General features: G+C 47.3%; 1 protein-coding gene across 4 annotated transcripts; it reads left to right on the top strand.

Moving 5' to 3' along the window:
* Window positions 1-603: 603 nt before the first annotated feature.
* MARCO (macrophage receptor with collagenous structure) lies at window positions 604-13,651 on the top strand. 4 transcript variants are annotated; one of them, XM_055812342.1, is made up of 15 exons: window positions 1,563-1,780; window positions 2,863-2,964; window positions 3,365-3,595; window positions 4,019-4,054; window positions 5,320-5,367; window positions 5,735-5,839; window positions 7,158-7,265; window positions 7,385-7,429; window positions 8,101-8,199; window positions 8,295-8,348; window positions 9,408-9,452; window positions 9,577-9,684; window positions 10,954-10,995; window positions 11,338-11,514; window positions 11,838-13,651. In XM_055812342.1, the coding sequence occupies exons 1-15, from the start codon at window positions 1,666-1,668 to the stop codon at window positions 11,966-11,968; spliced, it is 1,446 nt and encodes a 481-aa protein (XP_055668317.1). In that variant the 5' UTR covers window positions 1,563-1,665; the 3' UTR covers window positions 11,969-13,651. The 4 variants fall into 4 exon arrangements, with proteins under 4 accessions (XP_055668315.1, XP_055668317.1, XP_055668316.1 ...); XM_055812340.1 differs by lacking the exons at window positions 1,563-1,780; window positions 5,735-5,839 and adding an exon at window positions 604-873 and having other exon boundaries at window positions 5,320-5,364; XM_055812341.1 differs by lacking the exon at window positions 5,735-5,839 and having other exon boundaries at window positions 1,563-1,777; window positions 5,320-5,364.
* The last annotated feature ends 245 nt before the right edge of the window (window positions 13,652-13,896 follow it).

Genomic DNA, 13,896 nt, shown 5'->3' with positions numbered 1-13,896 from the left:
AAGACCTCATCGCACCTTTTGCCTTTTAGAAGGACTTTTGAAAACTAAAGCTGCCAGCTTCTTTTTAATACTTTTGAAATAAAATGGATTTGCTTAAAACTTGTTAAAAGCCTCTTTGCTGCAATCTGCTCTCTGTGTGCATTGGAATCACGTCCAGCCCTATAAACATCCCCCTGGCAACACAAGTGCAGTTGTACCCAGCTCATCACATGGTCCAGCAAGAGTAGATGGCTTTAGGCTTGCACTGAGTGGTCAGCTGAACCACCCAAACCGTTAGAATTGGGCTGGATACAAGCCCTTACCCCAGTGGGGAGGCAATGCCACGAAGGGAGAGGATGCACAGGTAGTTACTATGACTCAGCTATCGGTGGCAACCTCTCAAGCCACCCTAATTCAAGGGGGTATTTGAGCCCTTCACAATGAAGCAAATCATCCCGATTCCTATGCAGCATGTAACAGAATATATGATAACGGAGGTTTCCTCTTCCTCCCTGCTGGTGCCAAACCAGGTCACAGCTGCACACAAGCACATTTGAGAGGAGAACGCAGAAGTGGATTTAAAAATCCCCACATATTTTTGGTTTAAGCCTTTAAGCGATGTATATGCCAGGTGCAGAACAGAAGGCTCCATCCTGCACCAGGCTGTCAGGGGGTAGATTGCCAGTTCACATCTACCTGAAGCTTACTCTGCACTTTCTTCCATGGCCATGCAAAGCGACGAGGACCCAGCAGCTCCACAGGACTCGCAGCCCAGCAGAAAGCTGTGTGATGGGGACAGCTCTGCATCTCAGAGAGGGCAGCGCGTGGCAGCGGTGGCGTGGCTGCAGAGAGCTCTGCCCAGCGCCTACCGGCGGCTCTCATCCGTGGGCTTGGGTGAGTTGTTTTGCTTTGCAAAATCAAAATCCTGGCACAAATGGAGATGCCAAAATGCCAAATGCTGCGGTGAGGTCTGCAGGGGTGAGTTTTACAGCAAAGAAGTGGTGAGGTGTTAGCAGCTGTGTCCGTGAGTGTGGAAAAAGGGCCAGGGAGGAAGCAGGGGTTGTAGAGAGCCTCGGCAAGGAGCCTGCAAGGGTCTCTTCTCCATTACCTCCCAAATCCATTTGGACTTCAGCATTCTGCTGAATTCCGCATCCTGCTGTCATTTGCTTCTCTTTACAGCTCCTTCTGATTCTTTCCTTCTTTGCATTTCAGTCATGCACCACCACTAAGGGGTCATCTTGGTGCACGTTCAGGTGTTTTTCACAGCCACACAGTTCATCTCCCCTCCCAGGGGATGGATCTCCAAGCTGGCAGTGAACCTGGGATCTTCTTGGCTACGTGAGGAGGTTTACTCATGTGAGGAGCAAAGTGGCCACCTCATGCCTGACCCTGCTAAAGTGCAGAAATGTTGAATAACTCAGGGTTAAACCTCTTGCAGGATCCTGCTGGAGGCTCTGTGGACACGGTGTCCCCAAGCAAGCACACAAGAGCATCTGAACTTCTTAGCTGTGGGATTTTTTGAGGAACTATTCAAATTACCACAAGTTCTCACAAGTCTATAAAAACTGAGCAGATAGGAAAAGCATATCAGAAAGCATATCAAATCAGGAGGCAGATAGGAAGTCCCTTCAGTTCTTTATTGTCCACAATCTGACAAGGCTTTAGGTTAGCCACCAGAAATTTGTCATGACGATTAATGACAGTTACGGGGAGAATGGAAATTCAAGTCATATGAACACTTTCAGTCTTTCAGACAAGATTGGGTTTGCCTCAGCTGCTACCACAACCTTTCAGATAAGTGGTAAGTTTTCTTTTTATTAAATGGATTGATATGGATTTTATCTGGTCTATGAAGAAAGCAGCACATAAAAATGAAATAGTGTATTTATACTGCATATTAAATGCTTTTTAGAGTGATTTGCTAGTAAATTAACTGCCATTTAAAAAGAGAAGTATGTGAAAATGTCCTTTCTAGCCAAAAGCTGATGCTGAACATCAGAAAAAAATAGTTCTTTTCCTGTTTTAGAAAATGCCGAATTTCACTGAGTAAAACTTTCATGTCTTAATAGTTGAGATACTGAAATAACCAGATCCAATGAAAAAAATGTAAGTTTTTGAATTTTTAGCTGAATATAAATACTTCATTGCTGACTAAACCATTCTATTGTAAAACTAATTAAGTCATTGTACTTTTTTTAAAACTAAGACTTTAAACTCCTGATTACATTACTTTGAAAAAAACTCAATTAAGGATAACTTACTGAATGTCTGAAGTAGTTATTAATGCTTCTGAAATACTTATTTCTCCCTAAAGGCCAACATTTGACAAAGCGGTTTATTTCTTTCAGACTTACTGGTGAAGATTTGTTTTAAATGTTATGACTTGTTTTCATTTGTTCTGCAGTTCAGTTTATTATTGATTTTTCATTTGTTTCAATGCATACATGCATCACTGTTGGGACTGCAAGTAGGAGGTGCTCTGGATGGAGAGGGCATGTGCTTTGAGCAACTCTCTTTGAATGGCAGCCTTGGACAACTAAAAGCTATGGGAACAGGGAGTTTATTGATGCAGAAAGGGGAGGACTGCAGCGTTCATACTGTTATAGGCTGGGTTAAGTCTTGATGGAAGTGATCTGGTTAAATTGGCTAAGGAAAAGACGGTCAGGTGAATTGTAGTGCAAAGCCAAGGTGAGAGGGAGGCAGCCTGCCTCACCTGCAGGAGCCAGCAGTCTCGTGGTGGGACCTTGCTGCTCCCCATCGCTGGAAAGCACTGCTCATTTATTGTGGCCAAGCCTAAAATGGCTGGAAGCGAGCAGAATCCGTAATGGGAGAGACGTGAGAGGATGTCTCCCCTACTGATTGGGTACTTCTGTTGGATTTTAGAGCATCAAAGGCGAAGAAAGCCATCCACATGCTGTGCTCGGGCAGCCCTCAGCGCCTACCTGCTGCTGCTGACGGCCGGCCAGGGGCTTTTGTCGTACCAAGGTAACGCTGCAACCCTACTGTGGGCTGGACATCCAAAGACAGCTGTGCTGGGTGCTTGGGGCGGGGCGGGGGGATACAGGGGAGCGGGGGCGAGCACACAGGCAGGAAACCTCTAAGGGAGCACAGACACTCCTCTGCACGCTGCAAGGCAAAGCAGCCACTGCAGGATCCATTCCCCCACCCCTGGCATATGCTTTGCATTTGCAAAAGCACTCCTGGCTGTCCTGGCTGCTGCAAGGACTGATACATGAAAACCACCTCCCTGGGTCAAACAGTGGTGGTGTTTAACGTTTAACCCCAGGTGTCCTCCACGGGTGCCAAGGAGCTGCTCTGCTGAACAGGCATTTCCCAGCTGGATTGGGCCAGGAATATTCACTGCATGGGTCTTTTGTTTCCGCAGTGTTTAAGATGCAGAGAGAGATACTGAAATTTCAAGAACAAAATACCTCCTATACAGAAAAGATTCTGGAAAGCTCCTTTGCCAACAAACTGCTTTTGGAGAGAAACTCTGCAGAGAAGCACATGGGACATGAAGAAAACTGGAGGAGAAGCTTAGAAGAGGAAATCACCATAATTAAAAGCAGCAATGAAAACCTGATGATGATGATGAACAACATCACCCTGGTTGCAGGTATGGTTCCACTTCTCCATGCTGGCTGTACAGTGGGGAGAGCCGGTTCCTCTGCACCACTGACAAAGCTGGGCTGAACCCCTAGTTCAGATGAACAAATAACTAGGACAAGATTTGGACTTGCTGTCAGTCAGTGATACCCCAGTCGCCAGGGTTGGACACTGGCTCCAGAAGCATTGGCCAGGGAGCGGGACACACCTGGAGAAGCTGGAGCACAGCCCTGTGCAGCCCCCCTGGATCCCACTGCAGCTGCACATGCAGCTCCAGGCTGCTCTCCCCTCCTGTTACTTGTAGACTTGGGCTCTGGGTACCCACCAAAAGGGTGGTGTCTTCAGCCCAGACCTCGAGCCTATCAACCCTATACTGGTACATTCCTCACTGAGTGATGACTACTGAAAAATATCCGTTACATATTTATTTCAGGGCCTCCTGGACGCGTAGGAGATCCTGGTCCACCAGGTATGTCAGTAAATGAGCTGTAAGCAACATTTTCTCTTTTCCTCTTCTCCTCTTTCTCTTTTCTTCCCTGAAGAGACCTGAAGTGAGGGTTTAGGATTTCAGTCTCTAGATCCAGATCTTACTTAATGTGCAGGCACCTAGTGCTCTGGCTATGAGGAGACCTGCTGCACCTTTTGACCGATCCCCTGGGAGCCCCAGCTTGCCCGAGTGCTCCCACAGAAGCCAGTGACCACAATGGAGAAGCATTTTGGTTCTCCCTCCTTATTGCTGCCCCACCAGAAAAGCTCAGGGGCAATGGAGGAACTGTACCTGGTCATTAGGTGCAATAACCATCCCAAATCTCCATGTGAGACAAGAGAGGACCAGTCAAGGGGTTTATGTGCATCCTGTGTCCCATGGATAGCTGGGCTTTCTGCCCTGGACATAACAAATCCAGCTGTTCAGTTCACTTGAGGACAACTCAAGGAGACCTCCCCAGTCCCTGCTCTATAGGGCCCCAGCTGAAATGCATATATAACAAACAGTGACAGATTTGTGACCTTGCGCACCCTGTCCCTGGGGAAATGACCACACAGATCCAGGAATGAGCTGGGTGCAAGTGCTGCCCTCAACAGCGTTGCATGAGCTGCTGCCCTGGGTACCTGGGGGTTTTGGGTAGAACTACACCCACTGCAGGAGATAAATGTCTACAGACTGTGAGGATGCAGCAAGTCCTGCTCTAACGTTGGCTCCACTTTGAGCAGAGGTTGGACTAGATGATGTCCAGAGAAACCAGTTTCTATAATCCTGTGATGGTGATCTAATATACAACCCTTTTTAGGCCAGGTCTGTATCTCATCCATCCCTAGTTCTTGGCTACACTAATGAGCTTTTCTGAAGGAAAAAAAAATATTAATACACTTTTAAAAAATCATGTTTTCATATCTTCCTGGCTGCACTTGCACCACTAAAACAGCACCTCTGGCCAAGTACTGTTACTATAGATCAAAGCCCAATAGTTCAGTGCATTTTCAGGAAAGATCACCGCAAAGGTCCCCACGAGCTGGGCTTGGCTGGGGGACAGCTGGCCTCTGCCCAGCCACACACTCAGCCGAGCTCCACGGACTTCCCCAAGCAGTTGTGCTCGTCTCTGCCAGCTGAAGATTGGCCTCAGTGGTGACCAAAGGCACATGCACAACAGCTGATTAAAAAATTCAACTCTTCTTCTCAGTCATTACTGTGAATAGATGAGGTGTGTCAGCTGATATATGTATTTTACATCTCAGGGCTACAGGGACTACCAGGGACAAAGGGAGACCAAGGAATCCAAGGTAAGGCTTTTCTGACACCTGAATTACTTCTGTGGATGAACATAAAGTGGCTTTATGGATGATTTTATGGGCAATCTTATCCTCAGTCAAGGTGTAAGTCAGTAGGAATGTCATTGGAGTTGAAGGAAATAAGCCTATGTAAAACTAATGTGAACAAAAGCAACACTTAGCTGGAAAAAAGTCTTATTTTAAAAGTCAACATGCACCGGTTGTGGTGGGCCAGTTCCCCACTGCCACCAGCATCACTCTCAAGTGCATGGAGAGTGGAGTTTGGCTCATGCTCGCGGCTGAGCTGCGTGGCCTGCTGCTGGCATTCACTAGGGACAACACCCAACAAAGCATCAGCAAAGTGGTGTTGTCCTTGCTGGCTTCCATGGACTGCTGGATGAGAAGGGGAGCAGAGTACATCCTGGTCCTGCTGGCCCAAGTGGTGAACCAGGAGTGAGAGGAGAGAAAGGAGAGGTGGGGCTTGCAGGTAAGGCTTCTTCACTATCGCAACATTTGAAAGATTCTCCCATGTATTCCTGTTCAAACTCATTCTACTTCAAACCCCAGAAGAAGTCTTCGTAGGTCAGTGTTTCATGAAAATCCAGGCAGCCCTGAGTATGGTTTGCCAGTGAGGGAGCTGGATGAACAGGACACTTGAGCTGATCTGAAGGGGTTTCATTTCATGTCACGCTCCAGCAAAGCTCCCAGAGGAGGTCCGGGGGAGGGGGACGTAACAAATGTTGACTCTGCACCGTGGAAGTCTCTTTATAGAGTGACCTTTGTCTAACGAAAACCACAGGTATTCAATTATCAGCCTATCCCAGATTACAGCAGCGATGTTTGCAGTAGGATTTTCATGGTATAAAATATTACAATATAATTTATATGGACAAGCATGTGGATGTGTTAGCCCTTACTTTAGTAAAACCTGTTTCTGAGAACTTTGTATCTTAGATAAGCCTGATTTTTATACACCTTAATCAGAAGAGTTACGCACCATGTTTTTCCCACATGACGTGCATTAGTGGGCATCTCCTGGACAGCTATTAGTGGTCTCCCAGGGGCTGCACCCAAGAGGAAAGGCTGAAAGCAGGATAGCAAAAGAAACCAGAAGATGTATGTGGTGCAGACCAGGGAGGGAAGTTGAACGTGTTGGTTAGAGCTTCCCCAGACCCTCCATCAGATCCCATATGCTCCAGTGCGCTCATTAGCATAAGTTGCCCCAGAAGAGAAAAGTGAAAGTCGGAGGAATACTGAAAGGTGAGGGCTTTGGGATAATTCTGGAGCAGGAAGATGAAGGAGATGTCAGTCTTCCAATGAAGCACTTTCAAGTAATTCAGCGCTTTTGGTGCATGCCGATCTCTTGTCCAGAGAGGAGAAGGGTAAGGGGAGATGTGGTGATTCCCTGGAAGCACAGAAGTGGAACACACTGTCCTCCACCTCCACCGTGGCTAGAAGGGAAGGGTTTAGACTGCAACAAGGGATATTTAACTCGAGAAGAAAACATTCTAATGGTAGGGATAGTTTAGAGGATAGACTGGGGAGGTGTCATGGCACCACCACAGGTCTTTAACAGCAGGTCAGACAAACATCTGGCCAGACAGTCTGGCAGAGCCGGAGGTGGCTCAGGCCGACTCTTCAGGTGGTATCCAGCCCTGTCCTTCTCTACAGCTTTATGGGAATGGTAAATGCAGATGTGAGGCCAAACTCTGTTACTAGGCTGAGGTGCTGCCCTGGCTGCCTTTTTTAAAAAATCTGCTTTTTAAAAAAAATAATTTATGCATGTGTGCTGTGCTGTTTGATAGGTCCCCAAGGACAGAAGGGTGAAGCAGGCAGTAAGGGATACCCTGGGCCCCGTGGATTCACGGGTCCTCAGGGACAGCAGGGGGTCCCAGGACTGCCGGGTGTCGATGGTAAGTGCAGAGGACACAGCGTGACCCACCGCCAGCACACGCGTGCTGTGGGGCAGGGCTGCCCTAGCTGAAGCGCTTGGCTAAGCCTCGTTAGCACTGATGCTGGGGTGTTGTTACAGGGAACGCGGGGGAGCCTGGACGTCCTGGGCAGAAAGGAGAGGCAGGTAAGCAATACAGAAGATGCAGTTTCTTCTAGAGGTATGTCACCAATCCCTTTTAGATGGTGCTTCATGACAAGGAAAATCGAAGCTGGGCTAGATCCCAGCATGGGGAAGAGAAGATGATGATGAGGTGGAGAAACCGTGCCAATGTTGTGCAGCCTTGGCTGTCTCATCTGACCCTACTCACTTTGCAGAAGAATGAGAGGGAGAGAAGGGTCCTGTACCATGGAGGGCCATGTCCTCCTCCCTGACATGTGCACACACAAAGGCAGAAACTGGCAGCTTTTAGGAAGCACTTGTGGCTCTCAAGGCTGACAGTCTGCAAGGCCCTGGGTCCGTACAGCCTTTCACTCCAGACCATCACTCACTGCACTGCTAAGATCAGCACTACTGGGGAGGATTGCAATTTGGAGACCCAGCATTTATTTTGCCTTTATAAGGTCAGCTCAATCTGCACAGTCCAGGGGCTGGTGACTGAGATATCTGTCTTTTTTTTTCCTTCATGTCATAGAATCATAGAATCAATCAGTGAGGTTGGAAAAGACCTGTGAGATCATCAAGTCCAACTGTTAACCCAGGACTACCAAGCCCGCCACTAAACCATGTCCCTAAGCACCCTTGCTTTGCATAGGTTGTGTTGCATTTCACGTGTGCTGCTTTTGCTCAATCTCAAGGTGCAACTGGACAACCTGGACCTGTGGGAATGCCTGGCCCCGGAGGCGCATCTGGTCAGAAAGGGGAGAAGGGGGACCCCGGGCCCAGGGGTAGTCCAGGTACAACGCTACTCAAAGCTGTAACTCACTGACCTCCTACTCCAGCCTTGCTTTGTGTGATGGCTTCTCCCATACCAATTTGTTTTTAATTTTAGGAACATCAGGCACTGCAGGACCCAGAGGTGAAAAGGGGGAGAAAGGATTACCAGGTAAAGGAGAATAAAACAGGTCTGGGGTCAACAACACGCATCATGCAGACACTGGAAAGGGATCTGCAACAGCAAGGAGATTTGTTGAGTCCTGTTCTTGGAGCCCCAACACATCCCAGGAGGCCATGGTGGGCCTGGGCCTCTGCCAGAGGGCGGCGGGGGTGTGTGGGTGGGTAGCTGCTCATCGCTCATTTCTACCACCTGCAGCATGCATAAGGAGGTATTGTTGCCTGCATTTTTTTATAAATAGAAAACACACAAACAAAGCAGCAGTTTAAGATGAACCACACAGCCACCTCCCTACCCTGCAGCTAAAGACAAATTTTACTGGCTGTAAATCTGATGGGGAAGGGCATTCACTAGCAAACATCTGTCCTGGCCTCCTCTGTAGCACTGCAGGAAGAGATATCTTCAGGGGCCAACTTAGAGTGCACAACCCAGGCCTTTCCTTTGATCCTCCATCTAAAGAAGGCCACCTCTCTGTCCCAGGCACCTAAACAACAGGGTGACATTCTGCAGTACAAGCCTATTCTGGTGCATCTGTGCTCTTGAATCAACCTTTTTAACCCTGAATTTATTTAGTGCATGCAACCTTTTATCTCTATCAGGAGCTGACAAAGGTCCAAGTGCTGCACCCTTCTGCATTCATGGATACCTAAATGATAGGGATGGGAGTCACATGTCCCAACATTATATGCTTGCATATGTCTGATGCACCTAAATGTACATATCTAGGCTCTCTATAGGGTCAGTGAAGACCCACCTGGAGAGAAGGCCTTTACCATATCAGTGGAGTTTAGGATATGAAATAAATGACCAGAAGATGCTCTGCTTCAGGAGAAGACGTTCTCCGCTGCCTGTATTTTCTTTATTGACAAGGTCTGCCCTGACTGTAACAGGAAACAAGACACTCACTTCAGAAATAATGCCTATAGTGTAGACAGCTATACTAGATGAGCTGGAATCCATCATAAATACTAGTTTGCATAAAATTCTATAAATGTAGAAATACCTGTTTCATAAATTTCTGTTCGTGGTTTTTTTTTTGGATGATCTTAGGTTTTCCAGGGCCAGCTGGAGAAAAGGGAGACCAGGGCCTGCCAGGTAAACCCTTGTTTGACAACATGACTTATGATGACACAAAGCACTTTAAATGCCACATTCCACTTCCCTGTATCCATGTGAAATGGAAGGGACAAAGACAATGACTTTCTTGCTTTCCACCCAGGTACCCCAGGCACACCTGGTTACAAAGGAAGCAAGGGTGATTATGGCATTCAGGGTCCAAAAGGAGAACCAGGAGTAAAAGGAGCCAAGGGAGAGCGTGGATCCTCTGGTAAGGCTGTTTGCCACGGGACCTCTGGAGCTGATGGTGCATTTGGGTTTGGGGCTGTACATCACAGACGGGCACAAGCTGTGCTGGGGTTGTTTACAGAACTTATTTGGAGGAAATCAACAGCCAGGTCAGTCTTTCCCAGGATATGACTGTGCAGAGTATTACGTTTACACCTTGGGTGCCATGCTAAAAGACATGCAAGTAAACAGATGCATGAGATTTTTTTCAAATCCCCAATCTCACAGAAAACGGGAAAAGTCCATGTTCCTCTTTGCTTTGTACAGAGACATCTTGCAGCATACCACACCGCTGGGATAAATCCCATGTAAATGTGGCAGTCAGGAACACCAAATCGGAAACACCAGGGCTATTTAACTATGCCTCACTAACTGCAGACACAAAAATAGTTCAAAAGGGCCAACACTACAGTTACTTCCAATCTTTACCCACCTCCCTTCCCAATACGGAATTCTTCCAAAAACTTTAAAAGATGTAGTAAAAAAATACCCAGACCAGTAGTTACAACAGGGCATAGGAAGCAACCAGTATTCCAGATGCTTTTTCTTTTAATTGTTCACACAGAACAGTATGAGAGTCCTCAGAAATAAAATAAACTAGAACCTATGTGGGGCTCCTGAATACACTCCTCTTCTGGAGCTTTGCCTTGGCAGGGGGAGAAAAGTGTAACTGGGGTGACCCCAGCCTGGCAACAGCCCTCTGGGTGGGTCTCATCTCCTGGTCCCTAGGAGACACCGATGTGTGGTTTGTGAAGGTAGCTTTTGGGGGAAGAGCTCACTGGTTTTTTTCAAACACCCCTGCTCTCAAGACCAGGACGCTACACAGAAATGTGGGGACTGTTGGAAATGGCTTTCTGCTGTCTCGTGGCAGCATCTGGAGAGCAAACCCCATGACACAGATCTTTCTGCAAGTACTTTGGGAGATACTATGGCTATGGAAGGTAGAGCCCAAAGGCTGTTTGAGATGTCATTTTACAGGTAGTAGTGGGAATAATACACATTTCCCACAGATGAGTGGATGGGATTTTGCAAGTGGCCCTTTTTTGGGGGTCACAAGTTAGGAAGGCTTTGCTGTATATTATCCTACTTTTCTTACCATGTTTCTTTTACATGCCCTTAATCACTTCAAGGGGTCCATTCCACAAAGGGCTGGAGCCTTCATATCTCTGAATAACCCAGTTATTCAGAAAAAGTGAATAACTGGATTTTTCCTCAAACAGCTGTCAAATATTTGCTTTTTTATTTGGAACAGGTTCCTCAGGAGCAAAAGGGAGCAAAGGTGAAAAGGGAGAAGGTACTGGACTTTTATTTCTTCTTCTCTCACTTGCCTTTTGGCAACGAAGCTGAGATGAGGACCAGCATCCCCACCCCATGCACACCGATTAACCTGCAGCACAGCTACCAGAACCAAGAGGTCCATGCTCTGAGCTGCAGCCTGGTGTCTCCAGACCCAGGAGAGGGTCTTGAATTGTTCAGTTTTGAGCTACCAGTAACTTCCGGTCCCACTTTGGCTATAGCTATGGAGATGGGAGCATTCATCAAGTTTGGCCTGTCACTGTTTCTGTCTTCCAAAGTGTTTTTTTCCCTCTTGCCTTTGTGACCAGTAGAGTTATTTTCCTCTCCTCTGAACTCTCAGGCAACTTCAATCATCTTATACGAATTGCGGAAGGGGGCAGAAGGGGCCGTGTGGAAATCTTTCACCAAGGGTCCTGGGGAACTATATGTGATGATGGCTGGAGCACCCTAGATGCCACTGTGGTCTGCCGAATGTTGGGATACAGCCGTGCAGTCTCTGCCTTCACAGCCACAGCAGGTGAGAGTCCCCAGCAGCCTTCCACCTCCCCAGGCCTGGCATGGGAGGTTACACACACCTAGAAAGCACCACAGCAAGGTCCTGTATGTGAGCAGCAGGAGAACAAGGAGGATCTCCTCAGAGGCAGCTCATTCCCCTTGGGATGAGGGAGCTGCATGGCAAGTGCTTGAGCTGTACCCAAAGGCTTGACTTCCAACAAGCCAACTGTGCAGCCCAGCACATACCTGACATCCCCAGGGATCCCTTTAGAAAAAGATGCATATTCCTCTTCCTTTAGTCCAACAGTTTTTTGTTTGTTTCTTTGTTCAATCCATCTTCCAAAGGCACTGGACCAATTTGGCTTGATGATGTGAATTGCAGTGGGAATGAACGTTCAATTTTCGACTGCTCAAAGCCTGACTGGGGTGTGAACAACTGCTCCCACCAGGAGGACGCTGGGGTGGATTGTGCTTAATGGGACACAGGAGCTGCCCTGGGAGCCGCTGCCTGCCTCTGCTTTCTGTGGGGCTTTTCTACGTAATACAAACCCAATTTTGTCAGGCTGTGCTTATAGTCTCTTTACCTGGTCATAAATATATTGACAAAGAAAGTTGAATTTTCCATAAATTGATAATGGTTGCAAGACTCACAGGTAACTTGAAACATCCCAGCTATCATGAAACAATCGGAGCTCAAGCCTGTGAGCCAGTTCACAGCTTTTCCAGTTACCTGACATCAGCTCATCTGCAGTAACTCACACGTGTGTGACGTCTAAGTCCACAGGGGAGGAGAGATGATCCACTTTAGCTTAGTGCAGTAAGAGAGAACAGGATCAGCATACAGAAACAGGCAGGTACTGCAGCTGAGCTGGCTAGTCCATCTTCATCACGTTACAGTTGTGAATCTGAGCCTAAAACCCTCAGTGAAGGGCATATACCCAAGACAGCAGGTGCTCAGAAATCATCGGATGATCTCTCTGGCATGCAGATATAAATGTTCTCCAGAAATGATGCTGATCACAGCTTAAAGCACAAAAGTAAGTGCCTGGGATCTAGGTACTGCACTATCCTGGTTTAGCACAGACCTTGTTTTTGACCTTGGCCAAGTCCCCTGCCTTCTCTGTCAGTGTTTCCTAACCTGTCCCCAGGAGCAATACCACTTATCTTATCTGGAGTATAAAGCTAAGCATTTCATACCTTTAGAAATTAGGTGCTCCAATGAAGCAAAGGGGTGACAAATAAAAGCAATAAGGGGAAAGTATCACCTAATTATGCTTCCAGAGTGAAAATACTGACCCTAAACCAAAGGCTTCTAACTGAAAGTCTTGTATGTGTCTGAGATGATACCTGAAAGACTTCTCTTTCTTAAGACCTAAGTCTTCCCCTTTTCCATCAGCGTGGGCCACTGGGCAGGTGACAAGCAGCTTGTGTACATGTAGCTGGGCACATCGCAACAACTTGCTTGTAGATATTTGATTTCAAATGTCAGAAAGAACATGTAAGCGACCCTACATCTCTGCCTTAATGTTCATCATAATTGCACGTGTCTACACAACTTTGAAACCTGCTTTTAGTGCTTAGAAATCCAGATATACATAGAAAAACTGAGCAGTGCTGGTAAGAGCAGCAGGTGATGGGGCATCTAGGGCCAATGTGGGTGAGAAGACCCAGCACTGCACAGGGTGCAACAGTGCAGTCTGCATCAAAGATCACCACTGTCTTGAACCAGAGGAGAGGTTTGTTATGGGATGTCAGGCCTCAGGGAAGAAGTCTGGAAAATCCCAAGAGTTTTCCACTACTGACTCTTGATGCCTTTGACAGCAGGAAAATGTGAGACGCTTATCGTTCCTGGCTCAGGTTTAGAGGTGGCAAGGAGCACCTGCCATGAACCATGGGTGAAACCCGGTGAATGACAGTTCTTTCAGAGTTAAGTGGACAGTGGCTCGTGTGCACAAGAAGAGACAAAAGCTTTCTGCTCTGGTAGGGAGCCCCACCAGCACTAGCAGCATGCTGAGTACCAGCACTTGGGCTAGCACAGCTTTCTGCCAGGCTCCCGCGGACAGTGCTGAGCCTGCACAGGTTTCCTTCACCTTTTTTTGTGTGGCAGCATGTAAATAAAGCATTTCCAGTGTTCATAAATAAAGGATTTACAAGCTGTATTTTTGTCTTGATACATCAGCATGGGGTGCTTACAATCCCAGTGTCTCACTCCCCTTGCTGATGGGATATGTTCCTCACCATTTTTCAGGCTAAATGCTGGGACGTCTGATTTTGCCATCAGGCAAAACTGCCACCAAAAGGAAAGTTACCATGTCCCCAGTGATGACCCTTTTGCTGGACTGAAATTCCCATAAACCTCCTTGTGGTAGAGTGGGCATCCAGAGAATAGCAGTTGTGCCAGGAT

Source organism: Falco peregrinus, chromosome 8 (assembly GCF_023634155.1).
Source record: "Falco peregrinus isolate bFalPer1 chromosome 8, bFalPer1.pri, whole genome shotgun sequence".
Taxonomy (NCBI): Eukaryota; Metazoa; Chordata; class Aves; order Falconiformes; family Falconidae; genus Falco; species Falco peregrinus.
Note: the sequence above shows the minus strand (reverse complement) of the source record. Positions and strands in the feature narration are given on the sequence as shown.

What these genes read in the sequence shown, in the direction of transcription:
- MARCO (XM_055812342.1), top strand. Translation starts at nt 1,666, where the DNA reads ATGACGATTAATGACAGTTACGGGGAGAATGGAAATTCAAGTCATATG. An exon ending in AGACCAAGGAATCCAAGGTA is followed by an intron (nt 5,368 to 5,734) that starts AGGCTTTTCTGA and finishes TCCTTGCTGGCT; the next exon opens with TCCATGGACTGCTGGATGAG. An exon ending in GGGAGAGCGTGGATCCTCTG is followed by an intron (nt 9,685 to 10,953) that starts GTAAGGCTGTTT and finishes TATTTGGAACAG; the next exon opens with GTTCCTCAGGAGCAAAAGGG.